The sequence below is a fragment of the Mirounga leonina genome, unplaced genomic scaffold (assembly GCF_011800145.1).
Source record: "Mirounga leonina isolate KUSES-001 unplaced genomic scaffold, KU_Mleo_1.0 Mir_128, whole genome shotgun sequence".
Lineage (NCBI taxonomy): Eukaryota > Metazoa > Chordata > Mammalia > Carnivora > Phocidae > Mirounga > Mirounga leonina.
Window position 1 is genome coordinate 4,639,710 of NW_023270320.1, and position 25,743 is coordinate 4,665,452.

A 25,743-nucleotide genomic window follows, 5' to 3' on the forward strand; every position below is an offset into this window, starting at 1 on the left:
AGGAAATTAAAGAAGAAATGAAGAAATACATGGAAGCAAATGAAAATGAAAACACAACAGTCTGCAACTTTTGGGATGCAGAAAAAGCAGTCAAAAAAGGGAAGAATACAGCAATACAGGCCTTCCTCAAAAAACAAGAAAAGTCTCAAATATACAACCTAAACTACACCTAAAGGAGCATGAAAAATAATAGCAAATAAAGCCTAAGTCAGCAAAAGAAGGGTAATAATAAATATTAGAGCAGAAATCAATGATATACAAACAAACAAACAAACAAAATCCAGAATGAATCAGTGAATCTAGGAGCTGGTTCTTTGAAATAATTAATAAGATTGATAAACCCCTAGCCAGACTTATCAAAAAGAAAAGAGAAAGGACCCAAATAAATAAAATTATGAATGAAAGAGGAGAGATCACAACCAACACTGCAGAAATACAAACAATCATAAGAGAATATTATGAAAAATTTGCCAAAAATTGCAAATTGGGAAGAAATAGATAAGTTACTATAAATATATAAACTACCAAAATTGAAACAGGATGAAATAGAAAATTTGAACAGACCCATAAACAGCAAAGAATTTGAAGCAGTAATCATAAACCTCCCAAGAGAGTCCAGGGCCAGATGACCTCCCAGCAGAACTCTACCAAACATTTAAAGAAGCATTAATACCTATTCTTTGGAAGTTATTTCAAAAAATGGAGATGGAAGGAAAACTTCCAAACTCATCCTATTAAGCCAGCATTTCCTTGATCCCAAAACCAGACAAAGACCTGCAACAAAAGGGAGAATTACAGCCCAATATCCCTGATGAACGTAGATGCCAAAATTCTCCCCAAGATACTAGCTAATAGGATCGAACAGTACATTAAAAGGATCATTCACCATGACTGAATGGGATTTATTCCTGAGCTGCAAGCACGGTTCAACATCCAGAAAACAATGTGATACACCACATTAATAAAAGAAAGGAAAAGAACCATATGATTCTCTCAATAGATGCAGAAAAAGCATTTCACAAAATACAACATCCTTTTTTGATAAAAACTCTATGCAGTGTAGGGATAGAGGGAACACACCTCAATATCATAAAAGGCACATATGAAAGACCCACAGCTAATGCCATCCTCAAGGGGGAAAAACTGAGAGCTTTTCCTCTGCGGCCAGGACCAAGACAGGGATGTCCACCATCACCATTGTTTTTTAACATAGTACTGGAAGTCCTCACCTCAGCAACCAGACAACAAAATGCATCCAAATCAGCAAGGAAAGGCATCCAAATAAGCAAGGAAGAAATCAAACCTTTGCTATTTGCAAATGACATGATACTGTATGTAGAAAACCCAAAAGACTCCACCAAAAATTTGTTGGAACTGATACACTAATTCAGTAAAGTCACAGGCTACAAAATTAACAAAGAGAAATATGTTGTATTTCTATATGCTAATAATGAAGCAACAGAAAGAGAAATCAAGGAATTGATCGCATTTAGAATTGCACCAAAACCCCTAAGATAGCTAGGAATAAATGTAACTATAGAGAGACTATAGAACATTTATGAAAGAAATTGAAGAGGAATGGGAAAATATTCCATGCTCATGGATTGGAAGAACAAATAGTTAAAACTTCTATACCACCCAAAGTGATCTACACATTTAATACAATCCCTATCAAAATATCACCAGCACTTTTCACAGAGCTAGATCAAATAATGCTAAAATTTGTATGGAACCACAAAAGACCCTGAATAACCAAATCAATCTTGAAAAAGAAAAGCAGAGCTGCAGGCATCACAATTCTGGATTTCAAAGTATATTAATAAAGCTCTAGTCATCAAGACAGAATGGTACTGGTACAGAAACAGACACAAAGATGAATGGAACAGAATAGAAAACCAAGAAATGGGCCCTCAATGTTATGGTCAAATAATCTTCAACAAATCAGGAAAGAATATTCTATCAAAAAAAAAAAAAAAAGACAGTTTCTTCAACAAATGGTGTTGGGCAAACTGGATAGCAACATGCAACAGAATGAGACTGGACCACTTTCTACACAATCCACAAAAATAAATTCAAAATGTGTGGAAGACTTAAATGTGAGACAGCAAACTATCAAAATCCTAAAGGAGAACACAGGCGGCAACCTCTCTGACATTGGCTGTAGCAACTTTTTACTGGACACATCTCTGGAGGCAAGAAAAACAAAAGCAAAAATTAACTATTTGGACTTCATCAATATAAAAAAAACTTCTGTGCAGTGAAGGAAACATTAAACAAAACTAAAAGGCAACCTATGGAATGGGAGATGATATTTGCAAATGATATATCTGATAAAAGGTTAGTATCCAAAATGTATAAAGAATTTATTAAACTCAACAACCAAAACCCAAATAATCCAGTTAAGAAATGGTCAGAAGACACGAATAGACATTTTCCCAAAGAAGATATACAGATGGCTAACAAACGCATGAAAAGATGCTCAACATCACTCATCACCAGGGAAATACAAATCAAAACCATGATGAGATATCATCTCACACCTTTCAGAATGGCTAAAATTAACAACACAGGAAGCAACAGATGTTGCTGAGGAAGTGGAGAAAGGGGAACCCTCTTACACCGTTGGTGGAAAGCTGTGAGAGACTATAGAGAACAAAGTGAAGGTTGATGGGGGGGGATGGGCTAGTTGGGTGTTGGGTATTAAGGAGGGAACTTATTGTGATGAGCACTGGCTGTTATATGTAAGTAATGAATCACTAACCTACTCCTGAAACCAATATTACAGTGTATGTTAACCAACTAGAATTTAAACAAAAACTTGAAGCCTACAAAAGATAAAAAAAATAAAACAATTATTGGGATAAACATTTTAATAGTCCATTATTATCCTTTTATTATCTTGTAGGGTGTATATTTTGGCCTCTCTTTTATATGCCTGATATTGCTAATTTATATCATCTCTCATTTTCTTGATAGTACTTATTAGGGTTGTATCAATTATATTCATCTTTTTCAAAGAACCTTTATTTTTTATTCCTTGATTTTTATGTTTATCTCCCAGTTTATTGCTTTCTTATATTTTCTTTACTTCCTCCCTTTCAGTTTCTTTCATTTAGATAAGATCACTGATTTTATGCATTTTTTAATTTTCTAATATATACACAGATAAAAATTTATCTCTAGTGAATTAGTAACTGTATAACACAAGGGTTTTTGTTTGTTTCTAGCAACACAAGTTTTGATAAGTCTGATTTTTATCAACATTTCAGTGTTTCTAAATCATCTTCTAATTCGTGCGTGTGTGTGTGTGTGTGCGCGTGTCTGTGACCCTTGGGTAATTTAGAATTGTATTGGTTAGATTCAAAATATTTGGGGATTTTCAAGTTATATTTTAGTTGCTCTTATCTAGTTTTATTCCATATTGGTAAAAGAACATAATCTGAATGATGTAAAATCTTGGAAATCTGTTAAGACTTCCATTATGACCCAGTATATGGTCAATTTTGTAAATGGTCCACATGCATTTGGAAAGGATTTATTACATTCTGCCCTTGTTAGATGCAGTGCTTTCTGTATATTAGTCAAACATTTTAACGGCATTGTTCAGAGCTTCTATATTTATTTCATTTTGCCCTCTCGTCTTATCAGTTACTAAAAGATTTATCTTAATATCTGGAACTATTATTGTGGGTTTCTTAAATTCTCCTTTTAATTGTGTCCATTTTGTTTTCCATATTTTGGCAATGTGTATTATTTCCTACTAATTAAGCATTGCTATGTCTTCCTTATATATTGAGAATTTATACCTTGTGAAATAAACCTTTGGAGCTAGTGATATTTTCCAAAGTGTCATGACATTTAGTATATGAAATTATACTCCTACTCTAATGATCTTAAGTATTCTCAGATTGTCATAAATAAGGATTTTTCTATTTGTGTGTTTTATGGGCATATATTTCATATATATAACACCTGTCTAATGCACTGTTTCTTCTATTATAAGGAAAACATTTTGATTAGAATATATTTAATTTCTAATTCATCCAATGAAAATATATAATTACTTTCCCATTACTTTTATTATCAACAATTGTAACAAGTAATCCATTTCAATAACTATCATAATTTTGAGTAAACAAGCTATACAGATTTCTAAGATTTGGTAGGATTCCAATTTTTTTATTAAAAAAATAGCAACTTTTGCAGAAGTATTAAGCATTTTCCAAAATATGACTCCAAAGAACATGTGTTAAGTTCCCAAATAAGTAAGAATTTATGTCCTCTCACCTGGGTGGCTCAGTCAGTTAAGCATCTGCCAATGGCTCAGGTCATGATTCCAGGATCCTGGGATTGAGTCCTGCATCCAGCTCCTTGCTCAGTGGGGAGCCTGCTTCCCTCTCCGGCAGCTCCTCCTACTTGTGCTCTCTCTCTCTCTCACTTTCTCTGACAAATAAATGAATAAAATCTTAAGAAAAAAGAATTTATATCCTCTCAAGAATTTACCACTTTCAAAGGACAACTTATTTCTTTTCTCCTTGCCTTTACATAATTTCATCTTATTTATCAAAACTTTTCAAATCCTTATGCAAAGGAAACAGTCAACGAAACAAAGAGGCAACCCACAGAATGGGAGAAGATATTTGCAAATGACACTACAGATAAAGGGCTGGTATCCAAGATTTATAAAGAACTTCTCAAACTCAACACCCAAAAAACAAATAATCAAGTCAAAAAATGGGCAGAAGATATGAAAAGACACTTCTCTGAAGAAGACATACAAATGGCTAACAGACACATGAAAAAATGTTCATCATCATTAGCCATCAGGGAAATTCAAATCAAAACCACATTCAGATACCACCTTAAACCAGTTAGAATGGCAAAAATGGACAAAGCAAGAAACAACAAATGTTGGAGAGGATGCGGAGAAAGGGGAACCCTCTTACCCTGTTGGTGGGAATGCAAGTTGGTACAGCCACTTTGGAAAACAGTGTGGAGGTGCCTCAAAAATTTAGAAATAGAGCTACCGTATGACCCAGCAATTGCACTGCTGGGTATTTACCCCAAAGACACAGATGTAGTGAAAAGAAGGGCCATATGCACCCCAATGTTCATAGCAGCAATGTCTACAATAGCCAAACTGTGGAAAGAGCCAAGATGCCCTTCAACAGACGAATGGATAAAGAAAGTGTGGTCCATATATACAATGGAATATTACTCAGCCATCAGAAAGGATGAATAACCAACTTTTACATCAACATGGATGGGACTAGAGGAGATTATGCTAAGTGAAATAAGTGAAGCAGAGAAAGTCAATTATCATATGGTTTCACTTATTTGTGGAACATAAGGAATAGCATGGAGGACATCAGGAGAAAGAAGGGAAAAATGAAGGGGGGAAATCAGAGGAAGAGATGAACCATGAGAGACTATGGACTCTGAGAAACAAAGAGGGTTTTAGAGGGGAGGGGGGAGGGGATTCTGGTTAGCCTGGTGATGGGTATTAAGGAGGGCATGTACTGCATGGAACACTGGGTGTTATACGAAAACAATGGATTGTGGATCACCACATCAAAAACTAATGATGTATTGTATGGTGACTAACATAACATAATAAAATTAAAAAAAAAAAAAAACAGAAAAAAATCCTTATGCCACATAATTTTTTAATTATGTTAAATTTTTAATTTTTATTTTTTAAATTTTTTATAATTGTGATTTCTGGGTTTTTTTCAGTAGAAATATTTGAGCATTTTGATTTTTAAATATTTATTGATTTGATTTTTTTTAACCAACCATGTGACAGGAGGTTTTGTGATTCCCTCTGTGTCATAGAAAATAACTGTTATTTTCTCTATCTAGCTGAAGAAATCTCATTATACTAAGGAGGAATCTGTGAAGTTATTTGAGGACCTCTTGATTTCAATTTTTTCTGTTTGAGAGTGTCTTTAAAATATGAACAATTGAGAATCTATTTCAAAAACCTATGATTTTTGTTGTTTCTTTTATTATAAATGTTAGCATCTTTGTATTAATATGCTTTATATTGTTTGACAAATCCTATGGTTTACCTTCCTGGTAAAGATATATGCACCATAAAAAATTGCTATCACTCACATTTTTTAAAAAATCACTTAAAAATTGTTTTTCAGTATGATTATATGGGATCAGAAATGATGGCTGTAACACAGAAAATTATCCAAATTATTGGCCTTGTCAACACTGTAAGTTTTAAGTTTTTTACATTTATAGTTTTATGAAAAATCATTGAAACTGATTTCTAATCTATCATTACAAATTAATGACTTAAAAATCTTTGATTATTAATATCCAAAGTAATAAATTGAACTTATTCTTTATTTTTATGTAGTCTTGAAGTAATGACTAATGTTATTTGAACAAGTATGCCATAAATTTTATTTTAGATGTTTACTCAGTTCAAATTGACTGTGATGCTGTCCTCCTTGGAATTGTGGTCAGATGAAAACAAAATGTCTACCAACGGGGATGCTGATGATTTATTACAAAGATTTTTCACATGGAAACGGAACTATCTTATCCTACGGCCCCATGACATAGCATTCTTACTTATGTAAGCATAATGTTCTATATTAAAAAAGAAATATTAAATAAGTTCATTAATTTGATAATTTAATGCATTTACTGTGTTCTTCAACTTTCTGTAGGCCCCTCTGAAAATTTTAAATAAACATAGCTGTTGCCATGGATGCAGTAGTGTAGTTGAAAATATGATAAAAACAAAAACAACATAAATAAATTATATAAAAATATATTTTGGAATATAATTTATGTAAAAGACTTGCCTTTCATAAACTTTTATGATGTTAACTATACTACAGAACACATATAAGCTTTAGCTTCTTAATAATGTAAAAATTGGCACTATTCAGTTAATATTACCTATAATATGTTAATACATTTCATGTCTACTCTTTGACTAAAAAGGATATTTTTGGTAATAATTAATTAAACAAATGCTTACATTTCAGACAGGCAAGACTTCTTATTCCACAGTTAAAAACCCCTTTTGTTTTAACTTTTAGTAACCAAAAGAGTGCATACAGTACAAGGGAAACCAAGGAGAATTCAAGATAGTAAAATTTTATCAAGTCTAAGAGTTAGGTGAGGAGAGGAAATTGGATTTAAAGTGAATTGTATGGGCACCTGGGTGGCTCAGTTGGTTAAGTGTCCAAATCCGGTTTGGCTTGGGTCATGATCTCAGGGTCGTGAGATGGAGCCCTGGTTATGCACTCAGAGAGGAGTCTGCTTGAGATTCTCTTCCTCTCCTTCTCCCTCTGCTCCTTCCTCCCCAAATGAATAAATAAATATTTAATTAAAAAAATAAAGTGAATTATAGTTTTCAATGATTTGAGCATTTTATATAATATATTAGATAATACCCAGATCAAAAACTGGTTTGAAAAATCATTTTAAATTTTATGAGAGATTTAATTTTATAAATAAGCTAATAAATTGTTCTGAATAAGTATGGGAATAAAATAGGCTATACTATAATGATGTAGTTACAGGAAACATCCTAGATATTTGGGAGCAACATTTCCTGGCACAATATGCAATAAAAGCTATGATGCAGATATTGCTATGGTATGTAATTTTTATCCTTCTTTACTATTTTTTCTAAACTTTATATTGTATTTTATATTATCTTATATAGCTAAATAGTGTATAATAAAAGTAGTTCATATTAACTTGACATTTTCCTCTATATGTGATTTATTATTTTGTTGGGACAAAATTATTTTAATCTCAGAAAGTTTATTTAATTATAAATTATAACATAAATCAAAAATGCAGCATACATTAATACACTTATTCACCAAGTAGGCAAAATGACTAACATTTATATCGGATTTTCTAAGGATGTAAAACCATAGAGCAAAGTTAAAGCCTCCTGTATGTCTACTTTAAATTCAAGAAATAGCAAAAATCATGAATTTGTGCTTCCATTTTATGTGTACTTTATGCAATTGTTACAAATGTATGTATCCATTAACTAAATATTATTGTTCTGCATTGTTCTTATTTTATGCATCATTTTCATACTATTTTGAACAGCTTTTAAAAAGATGCATATATGTTGAATCATATAGCTCCACTTTTAAAACTTTTATGTTATCAAGTAATACACATTCACTTATTATAAATACAAGTGGTTTTACAGGACTAATACTGAAAAACTGAATCAGCCCCTTGCATAAACTACAGTCTTATGAATGTACATTCAACCATTTGTTGAAGAGACTGTCTTTTTTCCTTTGGATATTCTTTCCTGCTTTTTTGAAGACTACTTGACCATAGAGCTGAGGGTCCATTTCTGGATTCTCTATTCTGTTACATTGATCAGTCTGTCTGTTTTTGTGCCAGTACTGTACTGTTTTGATGATTACTGCTTGGTAATAGAGCTTGAAGTCAGGAATTGTGATACCACCAGATTTTCTTTGGAAAAGCTTTTTACAGTTTTCTGTAGTGAGAGTGCAAACACACACATGTGCATGGGCACACACACACAAAAGTGTGTGTATAGACATTTTACCACTACAAATAAAACGTGGAAATGTTAACACCATCTTTTAGGTCTCAAATCATATAATATAAACATAAAATAAGTAATTATGTAGCTTACTAAATTTTACTTTTAAATATATTTAAAACTATATCACACAAAATTAGCATTTTATTTTTAACCATGAAAAAAAATTTATCAATTGAAGAGAAAGTTTATTATATTTTCCCATTTAGTTCCTCTTTGTTCATCCCTGATGTTACAGGTTTTCCTTTATTATCATTTTATTTTTATCCCCAAAAAATTCTTTAGTCATTTTTTTTAAATGGGGGGGGCGCCTGGGTGCCTCAGTCATTAACTGTCTGCCTTTGGCTCAGGTCATGACTCCCAACCACTAATGCCAACATAGTATCTTAATTTTCCTTCATTTCAGAATGTGTTTATTTAATCTTCATTCTTAGGGGATATATTTGCTGGATTAAAATAGTGAGTTGAGGGGCACCTGGGTGGCTCAGTCGTTAAGCGTCTGCCTTCGGCTCAGGTCAGGATCCCGCGGTCCTGGGATCGAGCCCCGCATTGGGCTCCCTGTTCAGCGGGAAGCCTGCTTCTCCCTCTCCCACTCCCCCTGCTTCTGTTCCCTCTCTTGCTGTGTCTCTCTCTGTCAAATAAATAAATAAAATCTTTTTTAAAAAATAAAATAAATAAAATAAAATAGTGAGTTGACTTTTTTTCCTTTCAGCACTTGAAAAATATTGTCCTATATCCTCTGTTTATTGTTCTTTCTGATGAGAAATTCTCTGTTCTATGAGTCGTTGCTCCTCTATAACCAATGTGTTGATTTTCTTTGGCCAATTTCAAGAGATTTAAATATTTTCTCCAGCTATTTAATCATGATGTGTCTGCTATGATTACTTTAGGCTTATTTTGTTAGAAATTGGGGATGTTTTAGCCATTTTCCTTCAAATATTTTTCAGCTCTGTCCCCTTTCTCCCCTTCTGGGACACTAATGGCATTGATATTTGATCTTTTGCCATTGTTCCACTGCTCCTTGTATCTCTGTTAATTTCATAAAAAGCTGTTTTCTCTCGGGCGCCTGGGTGGCTCAGTTGGTTAAGCGACTGCCTTCGGCTCAGGTCATGATCCTGGAGTCCTGGGATCCAGTCCCGCATCGGGCTCCCTGCTCGGCGGGGAGTCTGCTTCTCCCTCTGACCTTCCCCCCTCTCATGTGCTCTCTCTCATTCTCTCTCTCTCAAATAAATAAATAAAAAATCTAAAAAAAAAAAAAGCTGTTTTCTCTCTGTTTTCAGATTAGATAATTTATATGAATTAGTCCTTAAATTCATTCTATCTCTAACATGTCCATTTTGCTACTAAGTCCACCTACTCTGATTTTATTTATTTGTTTATTATTTATTTATTTATGATTTCTGTAATTTTCTGTTCTATAAATGTCATTTTCTGTTTCCTTATAGTATATATTTCTTTGGTGAGACTTAATGTTTTTATTTGTTTTATAGATTTTATAATTACTTGAAGCATTTTTATGATAATTTATGAAGGATTTTACTTCAGAGAATGTAATATATAGACTATCTTGGTTTTGCTGTCTGTTGATTATGTTTTCTCACTTCAGTTGAGCTATTTCTGGCTCTTGATATGATAAGTAATTTTGGACTACATCCAGGATATTTCTGAGAAATATGCTATAAGACACTAATTCCTATTTAAATCCTCCATTTCAGAAGAAAGTTTTGTTTCTAAAAACAAATTCTAGATCAGTTCTATGGGCCATTGTTTACATCTCAATTTAGTTTTCATGGCCTTGAGAGAAATTCTTTGACATTATGGACATTATACATGCTATTAGGGAGTCTGGATTCTATTGTTTTTCTTTGATGAGTGGTGATTTTTTGTTTCTTTTATCATGCGGTGCTCTTGGTTAAATTCAGAATGGCAACTGTAGACAGTGGAAAGCAGCTCTGGACTCAGTTGAGATCTTTAGTCTTTAGCTAGGTTCAGTGTTGAGGCTGCTCCATGTATGAATGTTTCAGGAGTCAGCCAGAAATGTGGGAGACAGAATTTGGAGGATTCTTTTTCTAAAGTCTTCTCTTTGTGTATCTATACAGCAGCCACCATTTCTTCATGTCAGATGTTTAATTTCCCAGGCCTGGAGTATCTTTTCTTTTTTTTTTTCTTTTCATGAATGGCCTGTGAACCCACATGCCATGTCGATTATACCTGGCCTTAAGCTGAAAGTCACAAAGACTGTCACTGTTTATAGGTATTTCTTTTGAGCATGGACTCCCAACCATTAATGCTAACTTCTGGTGAGTTTTTTTTTTTAAGTTTTTATTTAAATTCCAGTTAGTAATATTAGTTTCAGATGTATAATATAGTGATTCAACACTTCCATACAACACCCAGTGCTCATCACAACAAGTGTACTCCTTAATCTCTATCATCTATTTAACCCACACCCCCACTTACCTCCCCTCTGATAATCATCAGTTTATTCTCTATAGTTAAGAGTCTGTTTCTTGGTTTGCCTCACTCTCTCTCTCTTTTTTTCCCTTTGTTTGTTTGTTTTGTTTCTTAAATTCCACATATGAATGAAATCATATGGTGTTTGTCTTTCTCTGACTGATTTATTTTGCTTAGCATAATACTCTCTAGCTCCTTCTATGTATTTGCAAATGGCAAGACTTCATTCCTTTTTTAATGGCCAAGCAATACCCCAGTAGATAATGCTGCTATAAACATTGGGGTACATGTATCCCTTTGAATTAGTGTTTTTGTATTCTTTGGGGGAAATACTTAATAGTGCAATTGCTGGATCATAGGGTAGTTCTATTTTTAACTTTCTGAGGAACCTCCATACTGTTTTCCAGGGTGGCTGCACCAGTTTGCATTCCCACCAACAGTGCAAGAGGGTTTCTTTTTCTGCACATCCTTGCCAACACCTGTTGTTTCTTGTGTTGTTGATTTTAGCCATTCTGACAGGTGTGAGGTGATACCTCATTGTAGTTTTGATTTCTGTTTCCCTGATCATCAGTGATGGTGAGCATATTTTCACGTGTCTGTTGCCATCTGTAGGTCTTCTTTGGGAAAATGTCTGTTTATGTCGTCTGTTAATTCTTTAGCACTTTTGGGTATCATGCACAGGGAAATAAGTGTAATAAGATCCAACTCCTTCCTGGGCAACTCCTGACCTGAAGCATGTATTAGATTCTATACTATAGATTCCAAATTTCTGTTGAAACTACCTAATATTTATTTATTATTAAAAATGGAGAACATTTTTCCTCTATTTTCATGCACACACAAACACATGCCATAGCTCTTCCTCCTGCCTCCAGCATTATTGAGGTAAAACTGATAAAGTACTAATATATTTAAATTGTACAATGTGATAATTTGATATATTTACATTATGAAATAATTCCCATAATCAAAGTAATTAATATATTCATCAACTCACATAGTTATGTTTTATGAGAATGTTTAAGATGCACTCTCATAATAAATTTCAAGTATATAATACATAATTATGAATTATAGTTCCCATAGTTATATTAGACCCTCAGAACTTATTCATCTTATAACTGGAAGTTTGTACCCTTTGGCCCACATCTCCCCATTTCCCCCTTCCCCTAGCGCCTAGCAAATACAGTTCTACTCTCTGTTTCCATAGTTTGACTTTTTTTTTTTTAAAGATTTTATTTATTTATTTGACAGAGATAGACACAGCAAGAGAGGGAATACAAGCAGGGGGAATGGGAGAGGGAGAAGCAGGCTTCCCGCGGAGCAGGGAGCCCGATGCGGGGCTCGATCCCAGGACCCTGGGATCATGACCTGAGCCGAAGGCAGACGCTTAACGACTGAGCCACCCAGGAGCCCCTAGTTTGAATTTTTTTAAAGTTACCATATATAAGTGATATCATACATATTTGTCTTTCTCATTTTACTTAGCATAATGTACCCCTGGTCATCTATGTTGTTGCGAATGGAAGGATTTCCTTTTTTGCGACTGAATAATACTCCATTGTATAGATACACTACATTTTTTTTATCCATTCATCTATTGATGGACATTTATGTTGCTTCCAAAACTTGGCTATTTTGAATAATGCTGCTATTAACATAGGGGTACAGATAGTGATTTCATTTATTTTGTTTATATAACCAGAAGTGGGTTTGCTGGCTCATATGATAATTTTATTTTTATTTTTTTGAGGAACTTCCACACTATTTTTCATAATGGCTGTACCAATTTACATTCCCACCAATAGCTTTCCTCCACATCCTAACCAACATTTGTTATCTCATCTTTATGATAATAGCATCTTACCTGGTGTAAGGTGATATCTTATGGTGGGTTTGATTTGCATTCCCCTGATGGTTAGTGATGTTTAGCATCTTTTCATATACCTGTTGGCCATTTGTATGTATTCTTTGGAAAAAATGTCTATTCAAGTCCTTTGCCTATTTTTTAATTGAGTTATTTGGTGTTTTGCTATTGAGTTCTGAGTTTAGGAAATGACCCAGCAATATAAATAGGAGTTATTTTTTATATAATTCCTTACTGGATATAAGGTCTGCAAATATTTTCTTCCATTCCATAGGTTGCCTTTCATTTTGTTGATTTCTTTTTCCTTTGCTATGGAGAAACATTTTAGTTTGATGTAGTCCCAATTTATATCTTTTTGGTTTTGTTTGTGTCTACTCAAGTATAATTAACATACAATGAAATGTTAGTTTCAGGTGTACAGTATAACGATTCAACAATTCTATACATTTTTCAGTGCTCATCAAGATATATGTACTCTTAATCTTTTTTTATCTATTTTGCTCATCTTTCCCCCTCCCCCTCTTCCCCTCTGACAACCACCAGTTTGTTCTCTGTATTTAAGATTCTGGTTTTCTCTCTCTTTTTTTTTTTCCCCTGTGTTTGTTCATTTGTTTTGCTTTTTTTTAATTCCATATATGATTGAAAACATATGGTATTTGTCTTTCTCTGACTGACTTATTTCATATAGCATTATGCCCTCTAGGTCAAACCATGTTGTAAATGGCAAGATTTCATTCTTTTATATGCTGAGTAATATTCCATTGTGAGTAATATTCCATTGTGTATATATATATATACCACACCTTCTTTATCTATTCATCTATCAGTGAACACTTGGGTTGTTCCAGTAATTCCACCACTTGTTAATTTTTGCTTTTGTTGCCTGTGCTTTTGATGTGAAATCCAAAATATCATTGCCAAGAGCAATGTCAAGGAGATTTTGCTTATGTTTTCTTCTAAAAATTTTACAGTTTTAGGTCTTATGAGTAAGTCTTTAATCCATGTCACATTAATTTTTGTGAGTGGTGTAAGATAGGGGTACAATTTCATTCTTTTGCACATCATAGCTCTTTTGAATCTGTAGGATCTGTTGTGATGTCCTCTTTTTTATTCCTGTTATTATTTGTGTGTGTTTGTGTGAGTGTGTGTAATCTGTCTTCCTTTCCTTCCTTCCTTTCCTGTCCTTCCTTTCCTGCACCACTAAGTTATTTTATTTTGTTGCATTACTTTATACAGGGGATTTATTTTCAACTGTATAATTATGGAAGTACAAGACCATGTCTTCTTTTTCTGAGCTGGCAGTAAAAGGTCAGCTTCTGGTTATTACAACTTTCCCTAAAATCTGGTGATCAGCCAGTTATCATCTTTCATGTTCTGCTGTGGCTTTAAGTTTCTTTTAAATTCTGTTATTGGGATTTGGTCTTTCTTTCATGCTTAGCTCTTATAGGGTAAAAAGAAAGGAAGGAAATCATTTACTATTAGCTATTAACTAGTTTTTCCATGTTTTCATTCACACACTTGCACATACATACACACAGTCTTATTTTTTTTTTCTTTTAGGTATGAATTACTTAAATTTTATCATAAATTTCACTTGATGTAGAAAAATAAGAGAAACTAAGTATTTTGCTTGTGATGATCAATGGGATGAGAAAAGTTTCACAATTTATTTAAGTTAAATAATATGACATACCACTCTGCACTGCCAGCAACCTTTTAAAAATAACTTCTTCTTCCAAGTGTTTTTACCATGGCTTTGCCTATAACTCTAATTTCTGTTAATTTTTGTTTTTACTTCATTCATTATACTACAACATTTTAATGAGCTCCCATACAAGTACCTTAATCCTATTTATATTGCTGGGTCATTTCCTAAATGTTATACTTCAGCTTAAATACTAATTCACAAATATTAAATAATTATACTCCACCTCAAAATTCTCTATTGGAGCACTTCATTTTCTTTAGAACACTTTTCACGATCTCTTTGTATTTGGGAAGTTTAAGTCTCTTGTTTATTTTTTTTCTCCCCTTCTGTAATGGAAGCTCCTAGTGTGATAAAGTCCATTTCTTCATGCATACCACTACATTTTCATCTTCTGTTAATGTGCTTGACACATATGTATATTGAATTAATATTTTTTAACTGGATGGACTGATTTAATGAGAAAGTTAAATAAATGTGTTTTATGTTGATTGCATCAGAAATACTATGGCTATAGAATTTGAGCATGTCAAATATTAAACCAAAAAATACTTCTAGCTTGATCATTCTTTACACTGTTGCATGGTTCTTAGTCAATTAATCAGTATGGATAGTCTTATCAATGACATATCAAAATAACGTTGTAAAATATGCTTAACATAAAAAGTATTAAAATATAAAATTTTATAGGAACAAATGTTTTAATGTATTACTTGCTTTTGTTAACCTCTTGTATGATGGTTTTCCCTTCAATATTCTTTATTTTTAGTATCCAGATACAATAACTTTGGAGGGATTTTCAGTTATTATAGCTCAACTACTTGGGCTTAAAATGGGATTAACATATGATGATATTGATAAATGTTCTTGTCCAAGATCTACATGCATAATGAATCATAAAGCAGTGTAAGACTCTTTTTCTTCTTAATTAATTTCAATATATATTTGTGAAGTTGTTTACAAGATGTGATGATTTTTTAATTCTTTATATTCAACTCCATGTCAAAAATTGGAAAAGTATGTTGTGCACAAAGAGATATCACACTAACAAATTTGTCTAAATAATATGACTCCAGGAAAGTGGTAAATTACATGATTAAGAAATGCTCACTTGGGGGGATTAGAGGAAAATTTTTAAGATTTGTGAAGAGTGTGAAATATTATGTAAACATGGTGCTATTGTTTTGGTTATTGTAGTATATCGCATTCAAAGCAAACATCTAAAATTACCCTCAGTGATCTAGTACTGGCAGCTTTGGCTAGAATTTTAAGAGAAAGTAAAAGGAGGAAAGGTTTGAGGAGGGAAAAAAATTGTCCCTATTTATGGATATTATGATTGACTACCTACATATATTAACAGAATTAGTATGCAATTAAAACAACAACATTAAACATTTATTAAGATGGGAGAAACTACATATTATCTATAGACTGAAAGAAATAAAGAGAAGAGAGGGAAAAGATGATTTTGGATATAATGAAGACTTAAGAACAAAATCATTGAGTAAATTAGAGAGGATAGAATTTAGCGCATAAGTAGAGAGGCTGACTTTTATTGGAGCTGAGTATATTCAATTATTGTTAGATGTTAGCAGAGTAAATAGATAAAGATGTAGGTAGTTTGGTTAATGGAGGTATAAAGATGAGGGCAATTTCTTCTGAAGTTCAGAGTAAGGAGTATAAAAGCTTGGATAAAAGATGTGAAACACTTGTCTTGGAGCCTAGAAATTAGAAATGACAAGAATGTGATAGGATTGTTGGGCTTTTTGAAGATATACTTAATATTAGTAATTACAAATGTAATGTGAATTCAAACAGCATGTTATTTATTCTAGTCCATATAATTTCAGCTACCAAAGTCTCTATATAAAGAAAGTAAATAGTTGAGGTTTTGCCAAGTTAATGTCCATGGGATTCAAAAAGAGTTAGGGTTGCAGGAAAAGCTATGTTCCCTTAAAATAATTATTTCAATTTTTCCTAGCCCACCCTTGGAGTTTGGGATTAGAAATTAGAGTACTTTGAAATAGTTGCCTTAGCTTAACTATTTTATAGTTGTCTTTAGACCTGGTTGGTAATCTTCCCCACAAAAAGCAAATCAATTAATATTTACTTTGAAATGTCTTGGTCTATTAAAATTCTATATACTTAGGCTAACACATTCATTTCTTCCTTTTCATGGCCATCTTTTAAGCAAAGATGTAAAAAAATAAATTGCTTTGTACACACTTTAAGCAAAAGTTCCAAGTTCTAATTAGTACTTTTAATTTTTACTCAAAAAGCATGTGACCCAAGTAGAAAATAACCTGTTTCTATTTTTTCTTTTTAAATTTTTATTTAAATTCTTGTTAATTAACATACAGTGCAATATTGGTTTCAGGATTAGAATTTAGTGATTAATCTCTCTGTCTATTTTTAAACTAATTTTGTATAAAAAATATCGGTGCTCAAAATTTGTAGCTTTTTGCCTGAGAATGGCCTGCAAAAGTGGAGTGGCACTGATAGCTATTGAAACAAAGTAGTTAAAAGTAATAGAAAGTTGCTTAAATAATATTATTCCTTGTGATAGTCTTCCCATTTTCCCATATTTATTTCATTACAAATGACTGTCAGTGAAAGCTAAAACATTCTTTTCTTTTCTCACTCTCCCAACTCCAAAACCTTAGCAGCTATACATTTATTTCCTTGGAGGCTCAGCTATGGCTGTTTTGGAGTTATTATTTCAGACACGATTGCTTAGACTGACACTGTGCAATAGAAATAAAATGTGACCTACATATGTAATTTTAACTTTTCTAGAGCTGCATTAAAAAATTTTAAAAATCAGATGAAGTTAATTGCAGTAATATATTTTAATAATATATTTTATTTAATCAATATATCAAAAATATTATCATTCCAACATTCAATCAACATAAAAATTATTAACTGGATATGTTATATTCTTGTATGTGCATGTGTATTAATAGAGGATGTATATGAGAGAAAAGAGTCCAGGATTACACCAGTGTTATCCGCCTGAGAAACCAGAATAGAGTTGCCCGAACTGAGAATAGTAAATGGTACAGTCTTGGCTTAGAAAACCAGCAGTCAATATTGTACATAATTTTTCAAAATGTCTATTGGAGATCCATTAGACATATATCTTTTAAATATTCCACTAGAAATATAGCTGTGAACATGAAAATAAAAACCTTCACAGAACTTATATTTTAGTGCACAACTTAAGTCACATAAAAACAAATTTAAAAAATACAAATGAGCTTCTTTTTACATGATGCAAAAGTACCATGTAGAATAATAAATATTGACAGTGGAAGAAGAATGTGGGAGGGGACACAATTTTATATAATGTCAAGAAAGACCTCTTTGGAAGATTACATTTGAGTAGACATCTGACTGAAATGAGGGAGGGAAGCTTTGGATATATGAGAGAAGAGCATATTAGGTAGACAGAAAGATAGATGATAGATAATAGATGATAGGTAGATATTTAAACATTACACTTTATTGCTTTCCTGGAAAGATACATTTCCAATGGCATTTTTTAAAAAGAATGTTAAAGATAAATAATGATAAATTAAAATTTATTCATGCTTGTATTCATCTCTGATCAGGTGCAAGTTTTTCATTTGCCATCTTGCAATTCATATCATTATATATGGGGGCATTATTTAGGTGGAGTTTTATTAGCCTGAGGATTTACATGAGGATTATTATTTCATTGTAGGGGTTCCAGTGGTATAAAGATTTTTAGCAACTGTAGTGTACATGACTATAGATATTTTGTTTCAAAATTTGAGGCTAAATGTCTTCAGAACTTTTCAAATTTGCAACCAGTATATCAAAATCAATCAGTATGTGGTAATGGGATTTTGGAACCTAATGAAGAATGTGACTGTGGCAGCCAAGAGGTAAGCAATAAAAATTGGGATTTGAGCATAATTTCTTGTGTATCTAATAAATGGTTTTCATGGTATATATGGGATAATATATGAAAGTATGTCTTTAATACAGAACTTAGATATGAAAATGAGTGTAAGTTTTAGGATACATGAATTGCTTTTCCAACCCTCTTCAGTTGAGAAAACAAGTAAGTCATGAAAACTTGGTTTGCACACACTGCTTCCAAGTATGCCAGTGGAGAGGTTTTGCACATATAGGCTAAGTGCTTGGCTTTTTATCCTCTACTTATTTCCTAACTCATGTGACCCCAGTCTGTTTTCTCTACAAACTTTTCCTGAATTTGGTCCAAATTTTCCCATCTCTTTTGGTTGCAGGAATGGTGAAACATTATAATAGATTTTTCTTAATCCTCAAGCATTCTTGCATTTCCAAGTTTTAGGATGATCAAAACTTGTTCTATTTGCTCACTTCTAAATATAGATATCCATTCTACGACACTCCTATTAACAAAATACTCTCTGTACACTATTCTCAACAGATAAGACCACACATTTAATCTAATATCATTATTATGTAATATTTTGCAATTCCTCTCTATTTAAATAAAATAAAACTTAATGATTAGTCCCCCAGCAGTTACATGAATTTCTTATCCACCTACAAAAAGAGCTGACCACCCTCTGTTCACATAACATTAAATCTCTACAAGTTATCTTAATCCCCCACTATTCCCAAAAGTTTGTGTGTGTGTGTGTGTGTGTGCGCGCATGTGTAGGTTTTCCATTTATCTCAGGTCTTTCTTTCTTTCTTTAGAGAGTGGGGTGGAGAGGGACAGGAGAGAGGGAAAGAGAGAATCTCCAGCAGGCTCCACACCCAGTGTGGAGCCCAATGCAGGGTTTGATCTCACAACCCTGAGATTGTGACCTGAGCCAAAATCAAGAGTCAGACACTTAACCAACTGAGCTGCCCAGGCAGCCAGTTATCTCAGATTTCCTAATGTCATTTGACTTTTCTGATTAGTGGTACTAAGCTCATCTCATATTCATATCCTCCTAAATATGGCGCCTATTTCCTCCCAAAATGTCTGGTTATTTTTAATGAAGGATAGAATAAAGCAACATAATCTGGAGCTACAACTGCACATTATGAGCTTCCAGCTACAGGCTGTAAGCAGAATGTCCTTTATAGCAGATACTGTCAGTGTCCTACCAGTATCTTCTCAGCATTGATTGTTCCTGGAGAGAGTATTTGGTTCAAGTATCTGAGACTTTTTGTTGGAGTGCTTCCTCTGGTCTCAATAGCATGCTCAGCTTTTAGCAGGATGGGCTTAAAGCACTTGGGGCTAATGATCAGTCCACAAATAATTATGAAGAGTAGTTGGTGAATGAATGCCCCAGATTCCTTACCCCTTATAAGGAGATTCTCTGAGATATGCTCTATATCAGAGTTGTGCAAACTGCCCAGTAGGTCAAATTCAGCTGCCACCTACTTTTGTAAATGGAACTTTATTGGAATGCAGCCATGTCTATATGTTTGCATATTGTCTATGGCTGCTTTTGTGCTATAATGGCAGAGTTGAACACTTGCAATAGAAGCCATATGGTGAACTATTTTAGCAAAGTTGCAAATATTTGTCATTTCATCCTTTGGAGAAAATGTTTACAGAAAATGTCCTCTGTTTCATATCATTTCCTAGAGGTACCTGTGGGGTTTAGCTTTAGCCCAAAAGAGCAGTAAGCAACTCACAAACCCACACATACCACTGCCAGGCTTCTATTCCCTAACATCTGTACTCCCATGACAGTATTTTTTTGGTAGGTAGAATAGACCCTCAAAGATGTCCTCACTTTAATTAGTGGACTTGTGGATATGTTACTTTGCAGAAGTAATTAAGGTTATGGACTTTAAAATGGGGAGACTATCCTGGAGTATATGGGCAGGTCTAATCCAATCAAATGAACCCTTAAAAACAGAGAACCTTCCCCATGTGAAGTCAGAGAGATGTAGCAGAAGACTCAAAAATATTGAAGAGAGAGAGACCCAACCTGCAGCTGCTGAAGGAAGACACATGGAAGCACAGAAGGAATGCAATTAGTTTCTAGGAGAAAAAACATGCTCTTGGCTGATAGCCAGCAAGGAAACAGGAATCTCAGTCTTATAACCACAGAAACTGAATTTGGCAGAATCTGAATGAGACTTGAGGTGAATTGCTTCCCAAAGCCTCCAATAAAGGACATAACCTTATTAACATCTCGATTTTACCCTTGTGAGACTACAAGCAGAGGATCTGGACTACTTTATGTACTTGAACTTCTGATCTATAGACTATAAGATAATTATTTAATTATTTTAAGTTGCTGAGTTTTTGGTAATTTATGACAGCCTCATTAGGGAACTATTACACTTGCCAAATAAATTACTTATATGCATCCTTGTTTCAGAGTCTGTTTCTTAGGCAACTAAAACCAAATCAGCTGGTACCAGAAGTTTGCTAGGAAGCAGACACCTAGGATAGGATTCTGAAAGTGGATGTATTGTTGGCCAGATGGCAAAATGTACTCATTTCTTGGTTTGGGACATTTGAAATGATGGACTTTAGAAATTTAAACCTTCAAATTCCTGGGAAACCCCTGGGCTGGGAAGTGACTGCTAGCCCCATGGTGGAGGAAGGCAACCTCACATTGCCTAGAGGCCATACAAAGACTCCACATGAGATGGATGTCTCATAAGATGATGCTTGTTCTTTTCAAGATCTGTCCCTGCCTTACCTCATTGGTTCTAGACTATGTCAAGTCTAAACATAGCCCAAGTGAGGAAGTACTCTCTGCTATTACAATAAAGAGATTATTTTTAAGAACATACTGATATATATAGACAAAAACCTGGATAATATGCAGGAATGGATGCTAAGAATGCTGTCCCCGAGGTATTAAAATATAGGCCTGGATAGGGTAGAGTTTATTGACAGGGGGATACTCTCTAGTGAATCAAGATTTGATAGGCAAGGAGACCCATGGCCAGTCTTGATTTGCTGCTGGATGAATCCTTGAAGATTGCAGTTTAACCCAGAATAAAGGAGGTGGATATGCCAGTACGTCTTTATTTTTATTTTTTTATTGCAAGAACTACCTTAATAGAGAAATATGGAAGGGGTCAAAAGCTCAGAATAGTGATCATATTATAAGAAAATATAAGAATACAAAATCTAGCACCCAATTATTTTTGTGGCTCACAGGGTACTGCTTTCACTAAGGCAATGAAAAAATGCACTACTAAGGAGGTACTTATATTGTTGAAAATCTCAGTGGTAATTTTCTTTTATAGACAACAGTTAATGGCTGGAAGTGTCATTACAGAATTGGGCACCCTGGTGTCACTGGAAATCACTGAATACCAAAATAGCAGAGGCCGAGTGGCAGTGCTTAACAATAACAGCCAAAATGGATGAAATTAGCATAAAGGAAAGAGAGGCAGAGATGGCCACTACTGGTTTTGACCTGCATGGATTTATACTGATAATTAAGAAAGATCTGGGTAGTCAATTACCATATTTCTTGGTGTATATAACTAAAAATTAAGAAAAAGTGAGCAGAGGATTGATACCAATTACTACAGATCTCTTGATAATCTCTTGCTACATTTTCAGACCCAAGGCAGTCTCAGCTTGAGTTCATTGTTCAGGTAGAGGATGAAATCCTACAATGCTCCAGTAAGGACAGAAAGCAGCAATTTCCTCATTCATTCCCCTCTCCAACAGAGTGACCTATAGTCTTTTACTGAAGTAACTGTACACTGGAGAATGGGGAATACCCAGATCATTGTAGGATGATTCAAGTACAGAATCTTTGCTCATGGTATTCACATGAGAGGACCCAACACATCATCATTAGTAGAGTGAGGGTATAGAGAATCCAGGTAATACCTGGAGTCCTTGAAAAAGCCCACCTCACAGTAGGTTCAGTGGACCCCAGTTTCTCACAGATTCTGCATCCAAGCATCCTGCAACCAAATGTAAGTTGTTTGAATAAATAGATAGTTAGAAATGCCCCATTGACACTAATAAAAAAATTAAGCAACAATAACTAAGATGGGACATCAATATAGATCTTATGTAACATGACATTAAAATGGTAAGATGATATCATGAACAACATTATACTACCAAACTTAACAACCTAGATTAAATGGACAAATTCTTTGAAAAAAAGCATTTGCAAAAACCAACATGAGTAGACATTTAAAATGTGAATAGCATTATTAAGAAAATTATGCTAAGGAAATCCTATTTTCTCATCAAAACTTCTCAACAAAGAAAAACCCATACTACATGGCTCTCCTGGTGATTTTTTTTTAATTAATTAAAGCACAGTATAGAGAATATAGTCAATGATACCATAATAGCATTGTATAGTGACAGACGGAAACTATACTTGTGGTGAACATAGCATAATGTATAGAGAAGTTGAATCACTATGATGTACACCTGAAACTAAGGTAATTTTGTGTGTCAACTATACTCAGATTAAAAAAAGAAATTATGCTGATTTTATACATTGTCTAAATTATAGAAAAAAGGCAATATGTTCTAACTCATTTTTTTCATCTAGAAATAAAAACTAAGTCTATGCCTCCATTTTAATAATTTGAAACAATTCCCATCCCTAGCAAATTAAACACAAATGTGCACACACAAACACACACACATACTGTGATTAAAATGAGGTGGTATTGGCAAAAAAAAATACAAAAAATTTAAAGTGAATATAGTCCATATCTTAATCATTGCTGTGTTGCCAGTACATAGACTAACATCTAGTACATACAAGGTACTCAACAAATACTTGTTGATTCAATGAATGTGTGGATAGTGTAATTATCTTTATAATTATATATCATTTGTATCAATGAATAAGGATTAGTGTATTTAGAATATCCATTAGTCATAATAATACTTGGAGAGTTTATTCGAAAGATTTTCTTAATGAGAACTAAGGAAAAATATAAGGAATTTTTATAGAAAGAGTTGATTTGGAGGAAACCTTGCCTTAATAAACATCAAATATACTTTGAGCCTGTTTAATTGCATTCACTGTTGTATTGGGCTATTGTCATAAGAAATGAAAATTGGCATCTATATATCTTTATCTATTTATATATCAACACATATCTATCAAGTGATTCAACTAAATATATAAAAGTTACATAGATACATAACAGTCAGTTTCAGGATGGAAATAGATAATGTCAGATTGTTTATCTATAAATCCAGTGCATACATTATGAGAAAGGGAGAAGCAACCCCTGATGTGCACGATCTGGCCTAATAATATCAGCTGGGCCTTGGTGCTACTAGGAGTTGGCCTGACATGGATGGGTTGTGGGGTTCTCCTGTTGAACATAAATAATTTCATAAAAGCTCAACATCTGTGATCATGATGGATGAAGAAAAAAAGCAAGGCCACTCTCTATGTCTGAACACAAGTAAAACTTGGAAATTGTTCAGGTCACAGAAATGACCAAATACCCTCCTATCTTGGCTAATGTGAGTAATTCCTGCTCCTTTACCAATTTCAGCTTTAGCATTAGTATGTCCTTCCTCTTCTAGATAAGCATTATTAAAATGCCCAATCAGAGATATACCACTTCTTTTCTGAAAGCATCTACTCTGGCAAAGCCCAGAGTCCTTATATGCCCCAAATTACCCAACACAAGCCCAAATTCTGTAATTGTGTGTTCTCCTTTGCTGACACTAGTAATAAATCCAACTTGTTGAACTACAGATGTATTCCAGGTAGTCTTTGGCAGAATGGATGGACATCTATATCTTCATAAATATCCCTCATTTTACACAAATGAAATTCTGTTTTATATACCACCTACACATGTGGAGTGTGCATTTGTTCTTGTATACACAAATATAAGCACAAGTAATGAATATTTGAGCAAATATCCCACAAAATATAGAGGGATACATTTCAGAAAAAAAATAAATCTGTAAGTTTTAAATAGCAATAAAAATATTATAATAAAGTATTGATAATAGTCTTTACATAATGGAGGTCTTGGTAAAGAGACATAAAACCCAATAGTCATAAAAAAATTTAAAAATTAAAAAAATAATAGTCAAAAAGAAAGAAGAACATTACAAATTTCACAAAATGACAGGCACCATTAACAAGACAAACAATAGACTGCAAAGAAATGTTATAAACATATAGAAGAGAGAAAAGATAACTGGATACTATGTAAAAGCTTACATAGTAAGCTCTTCCCCACTATTTAGTGGGGAAAAGAAGGAAAAACAAACAAAATACTCAAAGTGGTCAAAAGAAATGATTATTTAATTCATAATGTACAAAATTAAAAATTCATGCTCACAATCACTAGTAATTAGAGAAATGATAACAGAAAATGAGACACCATTTCCCATTAGCTCATTGTAAGTTAAATTGATTTGGTCATAATTAGTATTGATAAATATGGTTGGGAGAGTATCTTCATTTATTGTCCATGAAAGAATACACACACACACACACACTCAAATAATGATATTGAAGTTACCTCTGGAGAATCTGGGAAGTATAGCAACAATTTCAAATTTTACTCTATATTTTCTATATTATTTCTAGGATGGGAATATTTATAAATATATATCTATTCACATAAAGACATGAAAAAGAAGAAACAAATGGAAAATTAGAAATCAAGAAGAATCTTACCTTTATGTTAAAGGATAATATCTTTGAAACTGCTTTTTGAGTAAATAGAAAGTGTTTGATTTTTTATTATTTTTTTAATTTAAATTTATTTTATTATGTTACATTAGTCACCATACAGTACATCATTAGTTTTTGATGTAGTGTTCCATGATTCATTGTTTTCGTATAACACCGTGTTAAGAATATAAAAATATTAAAGAATTATATAAGTGCATTATTTACATGGAAACAATATTTAGTTTAAATTATTACCTCATTTGAATAACAGTTGACTGTCATTTACCTTGTAAAAGTACATAGGGGCACCTGGGTGGATCAGTCCGTTAAGTGTGTGCCTTTGGCTCAGGTCATGATCCCACCAAGCCCTGCCTCCGTCTCTCTCTCCCTCTGCCTGCCACTCCCCCCTCCTTGTGCTCTCTCTCTTGCTCACTCTCTCTCTCTCTGTCAAATAAATAAATCTTAAAAAAAATTTAAAAAAATATTTTAAAAATTTAAAAATAAAAATACATATATTTATTAACAT

General features: G+C 33.3%; 1 protein-coding gene across 1 annotated transcript in view; it reads left to right on the forward strand.

The window, feature by feature from the left end:
• Window positions 1-25,743, forward strand: part of LOC118009784 (disintegrin and metalloproteinase domain-containing protein 18-like) — a 188,548-nt gene that overhangs the window by 32,101 nt on the left and 130,704 nt on the right. Inside the window, exons 7-11 of the mRNA XM_035003823.1 lie at window positions 6,153-6,224; window positions 6,426-6,592; window positions 7,545-7,626; window positions 15,368-15,504; window positions 18,326-18,509. Of these exons, the coding sequence (XP_034859714.1) occupies window positions 6,153-6,224; window positions 6,426-6,592; window positions 7,545-7,626; window positions 15,368-15,504; window positions 18,326-18,509 (642 nt within the window). The remainder of the gene's footprint in view (window positions 1-6,152; window positions 6,225-6,425; window positions 6,593-7,544; window positions 7,627-15,367; window positions 15,505-18,325; window positions 18,510-25,743) is intronic.